This window comes from Neovison vison, chromosome 8 (genome assembly GCF_020171115.1).
Source record: "Neovison vison isolate M4711 chromosome 8, ASM_NN_V1, whole genome shotgun sequence".
Lineage (NCBI taxonomy): Eukaryota > Metazoa > Chordata > Mammalia > Carnivora > Mustelidae > Neogale > Neogale vison.
In genome coordinates this window covers 62,516,263-62,537,495 of record NC_058098.1, presented here as the reverse complement: position 1 = coordinate 62,537,495, position 21,233 = coordinate 62,516,263, and the positions used below count along the sequence as shown (strand labels likewise).

Sequence of the window (21,233 nt, the reverse complement as noted above, 5' to 3'; positions counted from 1 at the left end):
AAGATTTTATTATTTTTTTGAGTGGGAGAGAGAGAGGAGGAGGAGAGAAGGGGAAGGAGAGGGACAAGGGACCTCCGTGCTGAGCAAGGAGCCCAGCAGGAGCTCGATCCCAGGACCCTGAGATCATGACTTGAGCTGAAGGCAGACGCTTAACCGACTGAGCCACCTAGGTTCCCCTACAATATTATTGACTATATTCCCTATGTTGTTATCTTTCATCCCTGTGACTAGTTTATTTCATAACTGTAGATTTGTACTTCTTAATCCCTTCACCTATTTTACCCGTCATTCCAATCCCCTACCATCAGGGAACCTCCAGTTTATTTTGTGGTTCTCTATTTTTTTTTGTTTTTGTTTTTGGGGGGTTGCTTTTTGTTCTTAGATTTTGTTTTTTGGATTCCATGTGTAAGCGAAATCATATGGTATTTGTCTTTCTCTGTCTTGCTTACTTCAATTAGCATAGTACTCTCTGGCTCCATCTGTGTTGCCATAAGGTCTTTTTTATGGCTGAGTAATATTGCAGTATGTATATTTTATATAGATATATACAGACATATATGTAACATATATACATATCATGTCTTCTTTATCCATTTATCTATCAATGGGTGCTTGATTGCTTCCATATCTTGGTTATTGTACATAATGCTGCAGTAAACACAAGGGTGCGTGTATCTTTTTGAATTAGTGTTTTCATTTTCTTTGGGTAAATACCCAGTAATGGAATTACTAGATTGCATGGCATTTTTATTTTTAATTTTTTGAGGAACCTTCATACTCTTTCTCATAGTAGTTGCATCAATGTACATTCCTACCAACGTTCCATGAGGGTTCCCTTTTCCGCACATCCTCACCAACATTTGTTATTTCTTGTTTTGATACTAGTTGTTCTGACAAGTGTAGGGTGCATCTCATGGTGCCATGATTAGCGATGTTGAGCATCTTGTCATGTGCTGTTGGCCATCTGTACTACTTTGGAAAAATTCTGTTCAGGTCTTCTCATTTTTCAACCATATTATTTGTTATTTTGGTGTTAACTTGTATAAGTTCTTAATGTATTTTGGATATTAACCCTTTACTGGATATATCATTACAAATATCTTCTCCCATTCAGTAGATTGCCTTTCCATTTTGTTGATGGTTTCCTTCACTGTAAGAGCTTTTTATTTGGCATAGTCCCAGTAGCTTATTTTTGCTTTCATTTCTCTTGCCTGAGGAGACCTATCTAGAAAAATGTTGCTAGGGTTGATGTCCAAGAGATTATTATCTATTTTTTCTTGTAGGAGTTTTATGGTTTCAGGTCTCACATTTAGGTCCTTAATCCATTTTGAATTAATTTTTGGGTATGGGTATAAGGAAGTGGTCCAGTTTCGTTCTTTTGCATGTAGCTGTACAGTTTTCCCGACACTATTTATTGAAGAGACTGTCTTTCCCCCATTGTATATTTTGCCTCTGTTGGCCATGTAAGTGTGGTTTTATTTTTGGGTCCTCTGTCCTGTTCTATTGATCTATGGGTCTCTTCTTGTGCCAGTGTCATATTGTTTTGATTACTACAGCTTTGTGGTATATTTTGAAGACTGGCATTGTGATATGTCCAGCTTTGTTCCTCCTCAGGATTGCTTTGGCTATTCAGGGTCTTTTGTGGTTCCATACAAATTTTAGGATTATTATAGTTCTATGGAAATACTATCAGTATTTTCATAGGGATTGCAATGAATCTGTAAATTGCTTAAAAGTATGGACATTTTAACAATATTAATTATTCTAATCCATAAGCATGGTATGTCTTTCATTTGTGTTATCTTCAGTGTGTTCCATCAGTGTTTTATAGTTTTCAGAGTGTAGGTCTTCTACCTCCTTGGTTAAATTTATTTTTTGGTATTTTATTTACAATGCATTGTAAATGATATATTTTTAAAAATTTCTTTTTCTCCTACTTCGTTATTAATGTATAGAAATACAACAGATTTCTGTGTGTTAATTTTGTACCCTGTAACTTTACAGAATTTATTTATCCTAATGTTTTGCTTTGGTGGGGTCTTCAGGGTTTTCTGTTTATAGTATCATGTCATCTGCAAACACTGACAATTTTACTTCTTCCTTACCAATCTGGATGATTTTTATTTCTTTTTCTTGTCTGATTACTGCAGCTAGGTCTTCCAATACTGTGCTGAATAGAAGTTGCAAGAGTGGACATCCTTGTTTTAGTCTTAGAGGAAAAGCTTTCAGTTTTTCACCATTGACTATGATGTCAGCTGTGGGGATGGTACCATTTTATACAGCTTCCAACAATGTATGAGATTTTTAGTTTTTCTGCATTCTCATTATCATGTAGTGTTGCCAGTCTTTTTAATTGTAACCAGTCTAATAGGTGTGAAATGTTATTTGATTATGGCTTAAGAAAAAATTTTCTGATGACTAATAGTGGTGAACATCTTTTCATGCTCTTATTGGTCACTCATATACCCTCTTTTTTTCTTTTAAGTTTATTTATTTTAGGTAATCCCTACACTCATCATGGGGTTTGAACTCATAACCCCAAGATCAAGAGTCATACACTCCTCCAAACAAGCCAGGCTAGAGCCCCTCATATACCTTCTTTTCTGATTTAAAAAAAAAAAAGTTTGTCTCTTTATTGATGGTTTGTAGAAGTTTTTATATATTCTAGATATGAGCCCTTTGCTGGATGTATGTATTACAAATTTTCTCCCAGTCTGGGGCTTGCCTGTTCATTTCTTTAATGGCATCTTTTAGTGGACACAAGTTTTTTAGCTTTTATGAAATCCAGTTTATCAACTTTTTTTTTTTATGGTCAGTGCTTTTCGCATCCTAAGAAATCTTTATGTACCTCAATGTCTCAAAGATATTCTTCTGTGTTTTCTTCAAGAAGCCTATAGTTTCGGCTTTTACTTGTAAAAATAATTTGATGCAGCTCAAATTAATTTCTGTATATGGTGTGAGGTAGGAATATTTAAGGTAAATTTTTTCCCTCATAAGGTTATCCAGTTGTTCCAGTGTACGTGTAGGTCTAATTTTGGACTTGATCTTCTGTTCCATTGATCTGTTTGTCTTTCCTAATATCTTAATTACTGCAATTTTATAGCAGTTTCTGAAATCAGTTAATGTAGGTCTTTCAAGTTTCTTCTTCATTTTCAAGATTGTTTTGATGATATAGGTACTTTAATAGCCATTTCAATTTTAAAACCAGCTTGTCAATTTTTGCAGAAAAGTCTGCTGGGGTTATTATTTAGTCTTTCTTAATGTCGGACAATAAGATTTTGTTTTTCTCCATAAAGATCTTATACATCTATGTTAGATAATTCCCTCATACTTAATTTTTTAATATTATTGTAAATATCTTTTTTGGAAGATTAAGTTGCCTAATTGTAGATGGAAATGCAGTTTAGTTCGATAAGTTGATTTTTTTAAAATTAAACAAAATTTCTAAAATTTTAGTTATTCTAAAAGATTATTTGTGAGGTTCCATATAAACAGTAATAACATCTGTAAATAATTACAGTTTTATGTTTTTGTTTAACAGGTTTTTATAACTGTTTCTTAACGGGCAGAAACTCCCAGTACAATGTTAAATAGAGATGTTACATTAGTTTGCTAGGGCTGCCATAAAAAAATACTATAAACTGAGTGACTTAAACAACATAAATTTTAAAAATAAATAAATAAACAACATTTAAGTTTATTGCCTCACAGTTCTGCAGGGTAGAATTCTCGGTTCAGGGTGTCCCCTGAGTTAGCTCCTTCAGAGGGACTCTGAGGGACTCTCTTTTGTAGGTCCCATGGCCAGCCTTCCTGTAGCCCCAGGAGTTCCTTGGTTTGTCAGTGGTCATCTGCCTGTGTTTTGATGTCTTTCCGCTATGTCTGTCTTGCCTTGTATCCAAATTTTCCCTGTTATGTAGTGACACCTGTTGTATTGGATTACACCTCTCACCAATGACCTCATCTTAACTTGATCATCTTCAGTGACCTGGTTTCCCATAAGGTCCTATTCACAAGTAGTGGGATTCAGGACTTTAATGTATTTGGGGCAATAATCTACGCATAACAGATGGTAATAGTCTTGTTCCTTGTTTTATGCTTTTTCTCTTTTATTTTGTAAATGTGAATTAAACCAACAGATTTTATTACCGTAAGCCAATATCACTTGCCAGCTTATTCATACTGTGTCTGTGTGTGTTCAGTGCACTAATAGTTAATACTTTTACATGTTGATTTATAAGTAAGAATGATTAGGATTTTCTTTTTTCTATATCCTTATCAGGTGTAGATAGTGAAGTTATACTTTATACTGGCTTTATAAAATGAAGTGGGACATGTGCCTCTCCTTTTTTTTTTTTTCTTTTTATTCTCCAGAACATTTATTATTTCAAGTTAGTATTATCTGATTCCTAATTGTTTGGTAGAACTTCCAAGGAGGGCCGTATACACATGATACTTGCTTTCTGGGACAGTGTCCACAAAAACAGGATATATAGCTGGTGTTGCATTGCTTATAAAACTCATCTGAATCAGCTCTCCTGGGCTTCTGGGAGCCTCTGGAACTGTTGTAACTGATCTTAAGTCAAGAACATGGAAAGACATTTTTGAAGCTCACGGATAACCTCCGAATTGCTGCTGCCCTGCTAGGTGTGTAGCAGAAAGAATGGAGCTGCCATTTTTTGAGCTGAGATTTAAGAAACGTAGAGAATAGGAGGGAAGATGCCAGAGCAGCAAGAGACTTTCACAGGGGCTGCAGGCATGAATGGAAAGCTAATGTTTCTGTGTATGCCTGCAAAAGAAAATTCGGATTTTCTCATTAGCATTTTCAAAGACATTCACTTAGATTCTAATGTCACCAGCAGGGGTGTGTAGGCTCTCTAGGTGGTAGAAAGTCATTACTAATATTTTAACTTGGTTCTTAGTACATACTTTTTTACACTGTTACTTGCTTATTTTTCTAGTCCTTCCTTAATGAGATTGGGGTACTCCTGGGAAATGGAACAGTGCCCTTTATTTTGCACACATAGAAATGCTTGTTGCGTATGTAATGTCATCCTTATTTAAATTGCTCTCTGTCGGGGCGCCTGGGTGGCTCAGTGGGTTAAGCCGCTGCCTTCGGCTCAGGGCATGATCTCAGGGTCCTCAGATCGAGTCCCGCATCGGGCTCTCTGCTCGGCAGGGAGCCTGCTTCCTCCTCTCTCTCTGCCTGCCTCTCTGCCTGCTTGTGATCTCTCTCTGTCAAATAAATAAATAAAATCTTAAAAATATATATATAAATTGCTCTCTGTCTATTAATATTTTCAGTCTCTTTCCCTCACCAGGTCTGTATTTTGCAGTTTTGAGAAAAATATTAAAATGTTGCACTTTCAAATGACCATACCTTTAAGGGTATGTTCTATCAAAATGTCTAAATTTCAGATCAGTTTGAGATCACATAATAGAGTATGAATTGTACATCTTGGAGAAATTTTCAATTTTATTACTATGTTAAAACCTCTCTGACTTCAGACCCCACTAAGCTGGACTTAATGATAATACAGAGAAGCATGACCTACAGTCTATCTTTTTATGATTCATATTGTCTCTAAGTGAGTTTATCCTGTGAATTAGATCACAGAGAAAATTTCTCTGCTGCTTAAAGGAATAAACCACTTTGAAGTACCAGAATATTATTTTGTCAGCTTTCAGTTACCCCCGTGTGATTCTGTTTTAGCAACTGTGAAATTTGTAATACATTGCTGATAATTGGGAGGCTGTGCGTTAGCACCCCAGGACTTATTTATCTCCTGGTTCCAAGTTGGTACCCTACACCACGTCTCCCCAGTTGCCCTCCACCCCGCAGCCTCTGCTAAGCACCACTGAACTCTATTTTTATGAGTTTGACTTTTTAAGATACCACATGTAAGTGAGATCATGCGGTGTTTATGTTCCTCTGTCTGACTTATCTCACTAGCAGAATGCCTCAAAACCCACCACGTTGTCCTTGTCGCAAATGGCAGCATTTCTTTCTTTCTCAGGGCTGAATAATATTCTACTGTATGTACACACCACACCTTCTTTATCTATTCCTCAGGGGACAGATTCTCCTGGCCGGTAAGGGAAAAATGCAGAATCTCTGGAGAGCCTAATGGGATTCCTTTGAAGTTTACAATGTTCCCTCCCTCCCTACATACCCCATCTGCTTTTAGAATTCATTCTTTATCCTTGATTTCTAACAGGTTTTTTTTGCATTGAGATAATAGGGTGATAGCTTTGTGAACCTGGATGTTCAATTCTCTCCCCAGGTTTGGGAAACTCTCAGCTATTATTTCTTTAAATAATTTTCTGCTCCCTTTTCTCTCTCCTTCAGAAACTCCAGGCACTCCGGCATTTGTTCTTTTGATGGAATCCTGTTGCTCACTTTGGCTTCCTTCACTCTTCATTCTCTTCTCTTTGTCCTCCCCAAACTGTGTTGTTTCAGAATGCCCATCCTCTCACCATTTATTCTGTCCTCCACACACTTTACTCTCCTGCAGATGATCTATTGCATTTTTCATTTTACTCATTAAGTTCTTCAGCCTCAGAATTTCAGCTGCGTTCTTTTTTTTGATTTCTTTATCTTTGGTAAAAATCTCGTTTTGCTCATGTGGTTTTTTTTTTTTTCAAGGTTTCATTGAATTGGCCGAGTTTTCTCGTGGCTCACTGAAGTTCTTCAGAGCAGCTACTTTGAAATATTTATCAGCTAGATCACACATTTCATGCCTTTGAACTCAGTTTTGGGGGAGTTCTTACTCTCCTTGTGATGGCACGTTTCCTTATTTTGTCACGTTCCTTGTAGCTTTGCGTTGCCACGTTCACATTTGTGATAGTGGCAGCTCCTTAAATCTGTACGAGTTGCCTGGAGATGGGTGTTCTGGGCCACCGCGGTGGTACACGTTCTTGGTCTCTTGGTCTCTTGGCATGGCAGCCTCCACTCTGCTCCCTTGCTCCCTCTTGTGGTAGGATTCCAAAGCTTTTATGTCTTCTCCGGTTCTTACAACTCACCAGCCGGCTCCTGGAAACCTCTCCTTTGTTTTCCTGAAGGTGGCGCTGTGGCTCGTTTGTGGTTTCTCCCTGGCCGGGCGACCTAGGCCTGCAGTCTGAGGGGCTCTGGGCCTACTGGGCTCTCTCCCATGCTGCACATGTGCAGGAGCTGCTGCTCGGTGGTGGAGGTGGGTCTAGTGCTCAGGCGTTGGGTGTGCCTGGAGACGCACTGGTGAACTCCCTGGGTGTGGTGCTCCCACCCGCTGGTGGTGGACTTTCTGCTGCACACCGTCTCCTTACTGCCCTTGAAAATTCCCATTGGCCTCTCTCCCAGTGTCCTTCCTTCCCGCAGCCGCGGACATCCAGCCTCTGTACTTTGGGTCCTGCTGCAGAGCAATGGGAGTCCGCCGTTGCATCCCACACCGCTGGGGTGGCCCGCGCTGCTGCACCCCTGCTGTACCCCCTGCTGTAGCCCCAGTCTGACCTATCAGTCCCCTGCAGTCGGGACTTGCCAAGCACAGCCCTGGGAAGGTTTCTCTTAACGCCTCCTCTGCTGTGACTGATTGGCCAGTCGGCTCAGATTGTTGTGTGGTGTTGTGTGCTGTTTGCTGCAGTGGCATGCTGGAAGCTCTGCTGCGGAAGGCTGGACTTGTGCACAGTCTGCCCCTTGTGTGTATAGCCACGCCCATCGGCATTCTGCAGGTTTCTCCCCAGCTGCAGGGACAGGGGTCTGGCAGGGTTGGTGGCCGTTTGTTGGCTCCACTGGTTCCACAGCCCACACTGAGTTCTGCCTGCCTGTTGCAGAGTGTGCGAGTGGGTGAGTCTCCCCTGGGTCCCATGGTGTGCGGTGCTAGATCCTAGCACCTGGCCTGGGGCTTTGGTCTGTGGATGGATGTCTAATTGCTTGTGAAAAGGCAGGATATAAAGGAGGAACATCTTAGCCACCATGATGCTGACATCAGTCTCCTTCGGCTTCTTATAAACCACATTTTTTTTCCAAGGCTTATAGCGGGGAACTTTAGCAAGACTTGAGCAGTTGTAGTTATCACAGAGTAAAATATTTCTTCTTAAACACTCATACTACAAAACTTTTAAGTAAACCAGATGCTTGTCTTACAGCTCTAGCTCTCCTCTGCCTTGTCCTCTGTCCACCCAGTCCTTAGACTAAATACGCCATGTTTGCATAAATTCACCACAAATGTGTCTGGTTCATCTCTTGTGTGAAGCGAAGACACCACACCTTGGAAGAGTTAAGTAGGAATTGGCTTATGAGTGCCCACAGCCTGTCTCTCTGTTCCTTCTGCAAAGGGAAGGGTACAACTGACACTTCGAACATTAGAGTCACTCTGTCATGCAATTCCAAAAGACAGCCATTATTGATCGAACAGGGAAGGCAGCAGTATTTCATAACCCCTCGCTTTCACGGACTTAGGATGTCTCGATGTCTACATCTCAATACCTGTGTTTTACACTTTGGCACTGAAATGGGAGAAAAAACATCATCTAGGTTAGATTTTGTGCTTCTGTTTGGTCATGACAAATAGATGGTAGTCTTTAAAAACAGTTGGTGTCACACTCTGAAGCTTACTTTTCCTCCAACCCTGGCTTTCCCCAGGACCCTGCAAGTTCCTGTGGCCCCAGATAGATGGACAGGATTCCTTCCTCTATGATGCCTTCCGAGCCTCACACCCCACTTTCTTGCCTTGTTTCCATAGTCTCTGTGAGAGCAGCTCATGTAAATGAGTATGACAGTGCGTGCGGTGGGGGAGGCTGTGTTTGAGTGTGTGTCTGGCTTACATTTCAGTCTGTCCTTCAGTGTCAACAAGGTGAACACTGGCTCCCTAGCTAAGGGCAGAAGACAGCATTGTTTCATCTCTCGGTACCCAGCTTGGGATATAAAGACCGAAAGTGGGCTGGGGCTTTGAGTCAGATGTATCGAAGATTATTAGATCATAAACTTTTATTGGGTCCTTGTTATGTCCTCAGATATTAAGTATTTTATATGAGCTCACTTACTTAAGCTTCAAAATATCATTATGAGGTAGTGCCCTTACTACACTCATTTTACAAATGAGGAAACTGAAGCATGGAGAAGCCAGGTGACTTTCCAAGTCACATAGCCAGTAAGTGATAGGAAGGAACTCCGAAGGTGTCCAGCAGAAGTGCCTCATCCCCAGACCTGAGATACCCTCCTTCTTGGTGATCTTATTGACAGGAGACTGGAGTTCTCCTTGTGTAGCTGTTGCTTCCCCAGTAGACAGGGGAATACAAGAAATGATAGCATTCTACATTCTTTCTTGAATATTTCCAAGAGGTCTTCTAGCCTTGGCTAGAATGCCTGAAAGGATTAAGGAATTTAGTCTCTCTGGAAGCGACCCTGCTTCTGGACAGCCCAAAGTGACAGAAGAGTCCAGTGGGCCTCCCCTAACTTACACGAACCTTCTACAGACCTCTGTGGAGCTCTTTCTCCCTCCTGCTTCCGTGGAGTGGGGAGCCTGTGTGATTGCCTTCCTGTGGGCTGAGAAGTCAGGGAAAGGCCATCTTGCTCATTTCTGCTTCCTCTGACTTGGTGGTGTTTGAAACCAGAGTTCTCTTCAGAGGTTGGGTCAGTCGGTCTTCTAGCGGGAAGCATCCCTTAACTGACATGTCAGTGACCTTCTCACAGGTCTCTAGATCTCTCCTCCCCTGGCGGACATAGGGATTTGAGGCACATCTTTACCACTCTGCATGAATACCTCTCCTCAGAGAGCCAAATACGGTGCTGAGAAGAACACGACGTGCCAGGTGCGGCTCCTGCCTCAGTGTTTCTGACAAGATCTGTGGGGCAAGGTTTAACCACCGGAGGTAGCTGTGTCCCACTGTTCACTAAAACACTCAGCCAAGTGGCCAGAGAGGCTCAGGGGAAAATCAGTGAGGACCCTTTTTGCCTTTTTCCAAATAGTTTCTGTTATGTTGTCTCGGGGCGGATCTGTGTGCTGGTCTTCTGCAGCACACAGAAGCTCTTGGTCCTCTCCCAAGAGCAACCTGAGGAAACTCCATGGACTTCTGGGCTCCACTGAGAATGGGCAGGATGGCCTTTGTCAGGAGCCCACGCATGTGCTCTCCTGCTGTGGTCTTCCGTTGCCTGGTGGAATGAGACCCAGAGGGAGAGCTTTTCACCCCGGTACTGTTTCTTAAGTGTCGAGTAGTTTCTTTCCACTGAAATCATAACTCAGGAAGGAGGTATATCCGTTGTGACCTGACATGGTTCTGCTTGGCGTTCGTTCCCCTCAATTAACGTCCCGGTCCCTCTCCCTGCAGGTCACCAGCAGACATGATGAGCACCAAGGCCTTCACGCTGGTCTCTGCCGTGGAGTGGGAGCTGCTGGCAGGTGACAAGGAGCGGGTGCACATAGAATGCGTGGAGTGCTGCGGGAAGAACCTTTACGTGGGCACCAGTGACTGCATAGTCTACCACTTCCTATTGGAGGAGCGGGTGCTGCCCACCGGGACAGCCACCTTCTCTGCCACCAAGCAGCTGCACCGACACCTGGGCTTCCGGAAGCCGGTGAATGAGCTGCGAGCAGCCTCAGCCCTCAACAGGCTGCTGGTGCTCTGTGACAACTCCATCACCCTGGTCAACATGATGAGCCTGGAGCCCGTGCCCTCGGGGGCGCGCATCAAAGGGGCCACGGCGCTGGCCTTGAACGAGAACCCCGTGAATGGGGACCCATTCTGCGTGGAAGTCTGCATCATCTCGGTCAAGCGCAGGACCATCCAGCTGTTCCTGGTGTACGAGGACCGGGTTCAAATCGTCAGGGAGGTGTCCACGCCGGAACAGCCCCTGGCCGTGGCCGTGGACGGCCACTTCCTGTGCCTGGCTCTGACCACACAGTACATCATACTGAACTACAGCACAGGCTTCTCCCAGGACCTGTTTCCTTACTGCAGCGAGGAGAAGCGCCCCATCGTCAAGAGGATCGGGAGACAGGAGTTCCTCCTGGCAGGTCCCGGAGGACTGGGTGAGCCTCCACCAACCTCCACCTCCCGTCTGTCCATTCCTTTTGCTTTACCTCCGTGAGCCCATGCACAGACCCTAGCTGTGAGAGAACCTAGCTGTGAAAATAGGTACTCGTGAGGAGTATCTCCAGCATTAGGGATGCGTGGTGAGATATAAACAGAATTCCGAACCATTGTGCACTCTAGCGTTCCTTTAGATTGTCCAGGGAATGTAGGGTCCAAGCAACAAAACTAGTCACAAGGTAGAGCCAGCTTTCTTCTGTGCTAGTGGAGCCTCGAGATGACTCGGGGAGAAAATTCCTTTAAGTAAATGACTACAAAATAAAAATCCATAAGCCTTCCATATAAGATTTTTTCCACGTGGGTGGGTTTGTCAGGTTGTTTGTATTCTTCGTTATGGAAAGGAGTGGAGCTCACTTAGACATAATTTCAGGCGTGACACCCATTACTGAACTGACTGTAGTTTCATCACCCCGCACTGTCTTGTCACCAGGCCTCAAAAGGGCTTTGGCTCTGTCGTTGGGCCTCGTGAATTCCCTGTGCTGCCTTCTCGAAATTCAGGCTCAGAGCTGTTCATGGTGTGGGTGACTTTCATTTTCTTTCAGTCATGGATGGCTCATTTTAGGGTTCGTGTGTGTCTGTGACACACAGTGGGTTGCTGGGGAGGGTGAGCACCCCCTCACTCCCGGTGCTCATTAACCGTAGTCTGTGTGTAGGCATCTCACTCCAGGTGAGGGGTACAAACATATTTTCTGGTCACAACAAAAGCTGAGTCACAAACTCTGGTCAGTGAACACGTACAGATTTTTTACTTTCTTATCAGTTTTATTTTTTTTATCCATTTTGGGTTCACAGCAGGATTGAGCGGAAAGTGCAGATTTCCCATATACCCATTACCCCCAGACATGCACATCCTGGTGCACCATCCGCGTCTCCCCACCAGAGGGCCGCATTTATGATAATGGACGTATCTACAGGAAGACTTTATAACCTCCAAGGTCTGTAGTTTACGTCAGGGTTCACTCTTGGAGTTGTACGTTCTTTGGGTTTGGACAGATATATAATGACACGTATCCATCATCATGGTACCATAGAGAGTATGTTCACTGATTCTCGGTGTTCAAAATTCTTGTCTTCTACCTGTTCATCCCCTGTACCCCCAACCTCTGGCAACTGCTGATCTTTCCAGAGTGCTGTGTAGTTGAGCTCATACAGTATGTTACCTTTTCACATTGACGTCTTTCACTTAGTAATATGCATTTAAGTTTCCTCTGTGTCTCTTCATGGTTCAATAGCTAAGATTTAAAAATATATATATTTTATTTATTTGTTTATTTATTTATTTGAGAATGAGCACACAAGCAGTCAGAGCGACAGGCAGAGGAAGGAGGCAAAGGAGGCAGAGGGAGAAGCAGGCTTCCCACCGAGCAGGGAGCGTGACGTGGGGCTCATTCCCAGGCCCCAGGATTATGACCTGAGCCAAAGGCAGATGCCTTACCGGCTGAGGCACCCAGGTACCCCACAATAGTTCAGATTTTTACTTTTTAGAGAAAATATTCTTTACCTCAGCCACCTTTTTTTCTTAACAAAAATTCCCAATTTTAATAAAAATTTGTGTTATGGAAAACATAACTAAATAGAATATTATAATGAGCTCAAATGTACCCATCGCTCAGCTCCAGCTGTTAGGAATTCCTTGCCAGTTGTTTGATTAATACACCTCCCTGTTTCTCCTGCTTGATTATCATAGCATCATGGGCCTGATAACACTTCTCCTAGAAACCATTCAGTGTAAAGTTCTAAGTTCCTTAAAAAAAAGAAAGAGAAAAGGAAAGAAAGCCACAATACCATTGCATACCTAAAAATAAATATAACAGCAATTCCTTAATATCACCAAACATCAAGGCATGCCATGTTTCTCCTACTATCACACATATTCAAAGAGACATATGTAAATACTTATCTACATAAATTTGTGTGTAAGGATATGTATGTTTTCCAGTTTGAGTCAAATCCCTCATGAGGCCTGTACATTGCCGTTGATTGATCTGTTAAGTGTCTCTCTGTCTCTTAAGTTCTCTTACGGTTCCTTCTCCTTCTCTTTTTTTTTTTTTCCCTAACTTTTTGTTGAAGAGGTTGGATCACTTTACCTGTTACCTCGCACAGCCTGAATTTTGATGATTTTTATCCCCTTGTATTGTTTACTATGTCAGATTGACCTTTGCGTTTCCTGCCAACTGATAATTAGGATGCCAGGTGTTGTCAGATTCAAGTGGGGGATGTTTGGGGATTTTTTGTTGTTGTGTTGTTGTTGTTGTTTTGCTTGTTTCGGGGAGAGGCCAGACTTCGTCACTGGGGTGGAGGCCTTGCATCGGGTTGTGTAATTTCTTTCTCTCTCTGCCTGTCAGTAGCTGTTGATGAGTGATGCGTACAGCCTTTCAGCCTTGGGGCTGCCAAGTGGCAGCGTCCTCTTTCTGTCCCTTCCTCCTCCATGTGTTAACTGGACTGCTTCAGTGGAGAGGAACTTACTGTATTTGGTTGCCCCCGGGTGCATTGTTAAGAAAGGCAGAACGAGGAGGTTCTCAATAAGATGATCCCTTCTGTCTTCCAGAAGTGGCTTTTTAAAAGATATCATGACGCATCATGGATTCAGACACATATGGTGCGTTTCCATCTATTTGTGCTTGGGAGGGGCTTGTCCACGTTGACTGCCAGGCACCTTTCACATGACCCTAGAACTCAGCTGGCTTCCTTGCCTTCTGGTGTGGAAGGTGTTCCAGGTTCATTGTGCACCTTTCCTGCCCCAGATCTGGTTTCAGCCATTTCTCCAAGGACCCCTGATGTTTAGAGACTGGGCTGGTGCTAGATCTGCTCGTTGCCCGTTGTGTTTAGGCTTCGTCATTGAACAGAGTTGGGAAAGAGGCATTTCTGTAAAGGTAAAATCCATGGTGAGGCCCTACTGATAGAAACAATTCATGGCTCCCAGGTGTTGATCTCATCTGTCTCTATGTTCTGTCTGCTTTCAGCCACATCTAGGGTCTTAGTAAACCACTGCCGACATCCTTGTTCCTTTGACTAGTCCCACAGCATGCAGAACAATACTAACACCATTGTTCCCACATTGTAATGACCGAAAACAGTTTGATTGTTTATGGTTCTTTTTGTCTTGAGGGATTGGGAGGGAGACAAACCATAAGTGACTCTTAATCTCACAAATCGAACTGAGGGTTGCTGGGGAGAGGGGGCATGGGAGACGGGGTTGAGGGGCGGTTATGGACGTTGGGGAGGGTATGTGCTATGGTGAGTGCTGTGAAGTGTGTAAACCTGGTGATTCACAGACCTGTACCCCGGGGGATAAAAATATATGTTTATAAAAAAAAATAATAAAAAAAAACCCACCAGGAATTGACCGGTCACATTACTATGTTCTGAAGTCACTTGGAAGAGTCCCCCTCTGTTTGGTTATCCCACCACCTGGATACATAGTTAATTCGTCTTATTTTACTTTTGATTTTTAGGAATTGCTTTATTTTGTTTTGTTTTATTTTATTTTATTTTCACTGTGTAAGTATGTGCAATGTTCTAAGTCATGTGGGCTACAGCAAGGTATACCCAAAGAGCTGATTCCTGTCTTTTTCCCCCTTGGGCAACCTTTATTTTTATTTATTTATTTATTTATTTTTAAAAATTTTATTTATTTATTTGACAGGCAGAGATCACAAGCAGGCAGAGAGGCAGGCAGAGAGAGAGAGAGAGGAGGAAGCAGGCCCCCTGCTGAGCAGAGAGCCTGATGCAGGGCTCGATCCCAGGACCCTGGAATCATGACCGGAACCAAAGGCAGAAACTTTAACCCACTGAGCCACGAAGGCGCCCCGGGGAACCTTTATTTTTATGATATTTTATGGTTTATCCTCTCATTTTTTGATAAAAAATATAAATAAATATGTAAATATTAGCATCTCTTTCTCAGCATTTTTTTTTTTAGCCTAACAATGTATTATGGAGACTCCTTTGTAATATAATCCAGAGATTTCACAGCGGCATGCTACTCCGTTGTGTGGAGGTGGTGTGGTGTTTTATTATTTTTTTTTTTAATTTTATTTACTTATTTGACAGAGAGATCACAAGTAGGAAGAGAGGCAGGCAGAGAGAGAGGGGGAAGCGGTCTCTCCGCTGAGCAGAGAGCCCGATGCGGGGCTTGATCCCAGGACCCTGGGATCATGACCAGAGCCAAAGGCAGAGGCTTAACCCAGTGAGCCACCCAGGTGCTCCTCATGTAGTGTTTTTAATCAGGCCCCTTTTAGCGGGCATGTGGGTTTTTCCAGTTTTACAATTTACTAGTGCCTGATTTTTTTTGTACTTTCCTGGTGGATCTATGGAAAAGCCTTTTGTAGGTGGGATTGTTGAGTCCAAATACAAATGCATGTGAGTTTTGCTAGGTATTGCTGTATTCTGTAGATAAATGTGTGTGCATTTTCTGTTCTCCCCAGCAACATATGACAATGCCCGTTTCCCCTCAGCTTTGCCAAAAGAATAGGGTATGTTGCTGAGCTTCCTTCTGTGTTGTCCCCAGTCCTGTACATGAGAAGTAGTTAATTGCATTTTTCCTGTGATGAGCAAGTGTGAACACTTTTTAAAAATATTTATTTATTTATTTTGGGGTGTGAGGGGAGGGGCTCAGAGGGAGAGGGAGAGAGAATCTTAAGCAGACTTCTCTTGGAGCCCAAAGTGGGGCTCAATCTTACAACCCTGAGATCATGACCTGAGCCAAAACCAAGAGTCGGTTGCTTAACTGACTATGCCACGCAGGCACCCCAAGAGGGGACATTTTTTCATACATTTAGGAGCCATTGCATTTCTTTTGATGGGGAATGTCCTTTTCTCTTGCCATTTCTTTTAGTGTCCTTTCTGTGTTTGGGATACCAGCTTGTTGCCTGGGATAGGTTTCAAATATTTGTTTCCAGTTTTTACCATGAAAAGCTTTTCTTCAATGTTCCTATATAATCAAATGTATTAACCTTTTTACTTTACTAAGTCTTGATTTTGAATCACAGGCGAGAAGTCTACCACCGAACCACCAGTGCACGTGACTTCAAGTCATCATTAGGGTCGCTTCCCTGTCTTCCGGTTACAGACAAAAATCACCCATGTTTTCTGCTGGTACTTTTGTGGTTTCATTTTTCATGATGCGGAGTGTAAGGAGCAGATTTAGTTGTTCCTTTTCTCTGTGGCTGTCCATTATCCCAGCCATCCTACTACACAGCCCACCCTCTGTCACTGATAGAGACAGCCGCCTTTAACACACACCGGATCTCTTACGCCTTTGGCTCTATCTCTGGATTTTCTGTTCTCTTCCATCAGTGTGTTCGTCTGCTTATGAGCCCGTACCTTACTGTTTCAGTTATAAAGGCTTTATAGGGAAAACATTTGATGCCAATCACTTGTAAGCTCTCTTATATGTTACCTATATACAGGTTCTGGATGCAGCATAGTAATCAGCAGCTTTATTACATGGATTCAGAATTAAGTTCAGGTACGGACGCCTGGGTGGTTCAGTTGGTTAGGCTCATGATCCTGGGATCCTGGGTGGAGTCCCACCCCCAACACCCATGTCGCTCAGCAGGGAGTTTGCTTCTCCTTCTGTTCCTCTCCCTTCCCCAACTTGTGCTCTTTCTCTCTCCCTGTCTCTCTCAAATACATAAATAAAATCTTTATTTAAAAAGAGTTAAGTTCAAATAAATACTCTAATGAATGCAAATGCACCTTTAAACATATGAAAGCTATGTATTTTTATTTTGCTCCTCTTTATCCCTGCAGATTTCTCCTGTGTCATGAGAAACCACTCTTAGCCTTTTGCCTTAGCTTAGATTTTCCTGTTCTCAGCAATATTTTGTTGAAATTTTCATAATGCAATTGAGTCTTGTGATTTTAAACTCTGTCCTTTGATACCACTTCTTGAAAAATGCAGACAATTAAGCCTCTCCCGACTCCACATGGCCCCCTGGCTGCCTGGCCCCCTTCCCTTCTCCCAGCTCAGATAAGGGGACCTCTGATATTTAAAGGGTTCACCGTTGAAAATAATGCTTTTTAAAAATGTACCATGTACACATTTGTTACATTTGCACGTTGACAGCACTTGACTCCAACAATATAGAAACAATAGTATTTGTCACCTGCTCTGCAGGCATGTAGTTAATTGGGGGGTGTTAATGACAGTACCTCCGTGCCTAACTGGTTCTGGGCACATTCTAGTGCCCGACCTGGGCCTATCAGCTGCCAGTGACCACTCTGCTTTTTTATTCCAGTGTCATCTGCTTTTTGGGTAAACAGAAGCCTTTGTTCTGGACCTCTGGTTTCTGCCCATTCCGTTACAAGAACATTCATGTCAGGGCCTCTGCGCCGCATATCTCCTGGGCTGGGTGGTACCCAGCCTTACATGGGTAAAGGCAATCACTGGGATTTAATTCCAGGAGGAGGCAGGACAGCATCTTACAGTCCATGTTCCTGGGGGAGTGTGCTGTACATGGTTATTTGACCCGAAATCTGGCAGCGTCATTGGGCTTAACGGTTTACGATTTGCCAGGCACCATGGGGGAGTGGCATGCCTTCAGGTTATTCCAGCTGGCTGCCTCTGAACGCACAGAAGGGTCAAGAGAGTGCTTCCTCCTCCAAAATTCAGTCCTCCTTCCAGAGTCTTAATGCTTCCCAGAGCCTTGGGCCTCGCTTTCTCCCCACCAGTTTTAATGCTGCCTGAACACCTGGGCGGTGCTGTTGGTAGGCTAGTTCCAAGGGTGATGGCGTTCTCTCTAGTATGGTAAAACACTGGCAATGCCAAACCCAGGGCCTTGGGTCCCAGGCATTGTCCCACCTCGGCGACAGAACCAGGCTCCTTTCTTTATTCTGCCCCACCTGCCCCATCTGCCCCACTCTGCAGATGACGGTCCCTCTCGGGTCATCCTGTACTCTGCTGTGGCTTCTGGTGTGCTCTGTGGAAGCATGGTGTGTCCCCCCTTCCTGCCTTCAAGAAGCATGCTACTACCACCCCCTGAGAAAGCCCTGGAACCCCAGGCTTGCGTCTCTCCAAAGTCTGTCACCTCCAGCTCCAGGAAGTGCCAACACTGCCTCTCAACCAGCTCTGCATCCTGGTCCCTGTTTCGTTTCAGACTCTGCAGTCCGTTCGATCTCGAGGCTGACTCCGGCATGGTGGCCCTTGCCTCCCCTTTTCCCCTCCTCCTACTGAGTCTGTGGCTGGGTTCCCCGATTCACCCCCAGAAGTGGCTGCCCCCTCCGTTGTGCCCCAGCCCTGGCCTGGTCCAGCCTACCCTCCATGGTGGCAGGCAGCCATCCGGCCCTCCTCGTGTGGCTCCTTGCACACGCCCTTCACACTCCTGCCCAACTGGCCTTCAGAAGCCCCCGCGATCTATAACAAGTGCGGGCCTCACTCCTTAGCCCACCTAGGGGCCAGCGCTGCCCATTCCAATGCCAACTTGACTTTCAAACAGGGTTTGTCCTGTTCTGGGGACACATGCCCGCCCCACTGCTGCCCCCTGCATGTGTCCTCTTCCCTGTGCAGGCTGGGCTCTGATCACTCAGCTCTGGACTTGACCTCCAGCAGCACTCCATCTGCACTCAGAAAGTTTTTTGCACCTTTCTGTGTCCTGGTCTCCATCTCTTGTGCCGTCATTGTTTAGGCATTTCCCGTAACACCTTCACCACCTTGAACCCTTGAATCCATTGTCCCGTCTCTTGGTAGCGAACTCCGTGCTCCACACAGTGAATGTTCACTGAACTGAAATCACTGCTCAACACGCTAATTTGTAGTAGTTCTTTTTGTCTATACTCATTTAAGAGAGAGAATTCTTTTCTGTTCGTGGTGCGTTCACTCAGAGCCACATCATCTTTTAATGTATTATACTTAATTTTATACCACGATATTATTTATACTATAATATATAATATATACTATACTATAATATATAATATATATTTATACTATTATATATAATATATTATATATTTATATATAATACATATTTATACTACTATATTATATTATACTACTATACTATATATAGTACTATAATACTACTATTATTATATATATAATACTATATATAATATATACTATACTATATATAATATAATATATACTACTATATTATATAATATATCCTACTATATTATATAACATATATTTTATATATTATACTACTATATTATATACTACTATATACTAAAAATATTGCAGAGACCACCCTTGTACTTATCGGTTGGCAATAGATTTAAAAGTGGAATCAATTAAATTCAGTTTGGGTAGATAATACCCAAATTATTCTTCAAAATATATTTTCTTATACCATACCAATACTTGTCTTTATCAGTCTATAACATTTGGCCAGTCTGATGAGTAGAAGTTGTTTTTACTATTTTTCATTTAAACATGTGCCTTTAGTTACTGATAAATATGAGGCTCTCTTCATATACTTATTAGCCATTTGCATTTTGTCTTTTGTGATTTACTCATTTATAGCCTCTCTTTCTGTATTGAGTCATTGGTCTTTTTCCTAATGATGTTTGGAGGCTCTGAAGGGCCAAAGGGAAATGCTGCAGATCAGAATGGTTTACATAAAGCAATTGTGACTTCTTAGTAGATGACATGTACACAAACACACACACACACACACACACACTTTCTCTCTCTCTCTCTCTCTCTCTCTTTCTAGGCTTATTGTGCTGTCATCTTTTTTTTTTTTTTTTTTTAAATTCAAGGTAGCTAACATATACTATAGTTTCAGGAGTAGAATTTGGTGATTTATCAGTTGCATATAACACCCAGCGCCCATCACAGCAAGTGCCCTCCTTCATGCCCATCACCCATCCAGCCCATCCCACCCCTCCCCCAGCAACCCTCAGTTTGGGAGTTCAGTTGTTGCTCGCACATGCCGAGAACCCATACGTAACTTGTTAAGGAGGCTGTAACAGTGCTCTGAGCACAGCGTTGTTCTTCAGGGAGGGCCTCGCATGTGTTCGGCAAGAGCAGGGTGAGTATGCATGTGTGAGGTGCCACGTGCTACCCAGTTTCAGGAATGGCCCAATTCAGAGGACAAGAGCTATGTTTGTAATTAATTGATTAACTGTAGTGTATTTTAGTCTTTGTAACTACAGAAAATTTCGGCGCGTTGATGATTTCACAGTTTAGGAATTTTGCTATATGCGACAGTTGAGATAACCTTCCCTTCTTTATTTAAATCTTGAAGTTCTCTGTGTACCTCTGTGTCTCCCCTCCCTGTTCTCCATCCTGTACAGCAGAGACCAGGTGTCGTGGTGGTTTGCAGGCAACAACACGCTGTTTCTAAAGGTGTTTTATGTCAACTTGTTTGAAAACTAAGTTATATTGCACTGACTTTACTTTGCAAATGTATTAATTTTGGTAAACCCCAGTATCTGCAGACTATATAGCTCATCGAGAAATGGCTGGTCTGGTGCTTCATGCATAAGACAGATAAGCTGTCATTTGTTATGGAAGTTATTGACAAACACTCAACAGCAGTGTGTCTTGCAGTGCAAAGTTGGTTCTGTCCCTGCGTTCGAGGGTGCGTGTGTCCAGTATTAGACTGCAGCTCCGAGCAGGGGCAGTTCCTGATAGGATGCCTTGTGCAGTGCCTGGCACATCGTAGGAGCTCAGTAAATGTTTGAGGGAATGTATTCAATACTCATTCAACAAGGAAGGGCCGTAACTTAGGCACGCTAACCTGCTGGAGGACTGGATGTGGGAAAGACCTTGCAGAGCTGCTTAAATTGCTGGGAAGTAACTTTTTCCACACAGCTGAGGACATGTACTTTATACACCTTCCAGGCGGTACATGTAAACCTTTTTTTAAGCTCATTTTTAACTGGAAGTAAATGAAAGGTACACATTCAGGGCAAGGTAGTTCTCGTCCTGATAAAGTCATATAGGCTTCTTCACACCTGCAGAATATTCTTTTTTTTTTTTAAGATTTTATTTATTTATTTGACAGTCAGAGATCACAGGTAGGCAGAGAGGCAGGCAGAGAGAGAGGAGGAAGCAGACTCCCTGCTGAGCAGAGAGCCCGATGTCGATCCCAGGACCCTGAGATCATGACCTGAGGTAAAGGCAGAGGCTTTACCCCACTGATCTTTCTGATCATAAAACAGAAGGAAGAAGGGGATGGCATTCTGCCCCCAGACCCATCTACAGGAAGGAAAAATGCCAC

The 21,233-nt window shown here is 43.1% G+C and overlaps 1 protein-coding gene across 1 annotated transcript in view; it reads left to right on the top strand.

Moving 5' to 3' along the window:
• TGFBRAP1 (transforming growth factor beta receptor associated protein 1) overlaps nt 1-21,233 on the top strand; it is a 74,224-nt gene that overhangs the window by 14,706 nt on the left and 38,285 nt on the right. Inside the window, exon 2 of the mRNA XM_044263765.1 lies at nt 10,300-11,000. Coding sequence (XP_044119700.1) covers nt 10,313-11,000 — 688 coding nt within the window. The 5' untranslated portion in view covers nt 10,300-10,312. The remainder of the gene's footprint in view (nt 1-10,299; nt 11,001-21,233) is intronic.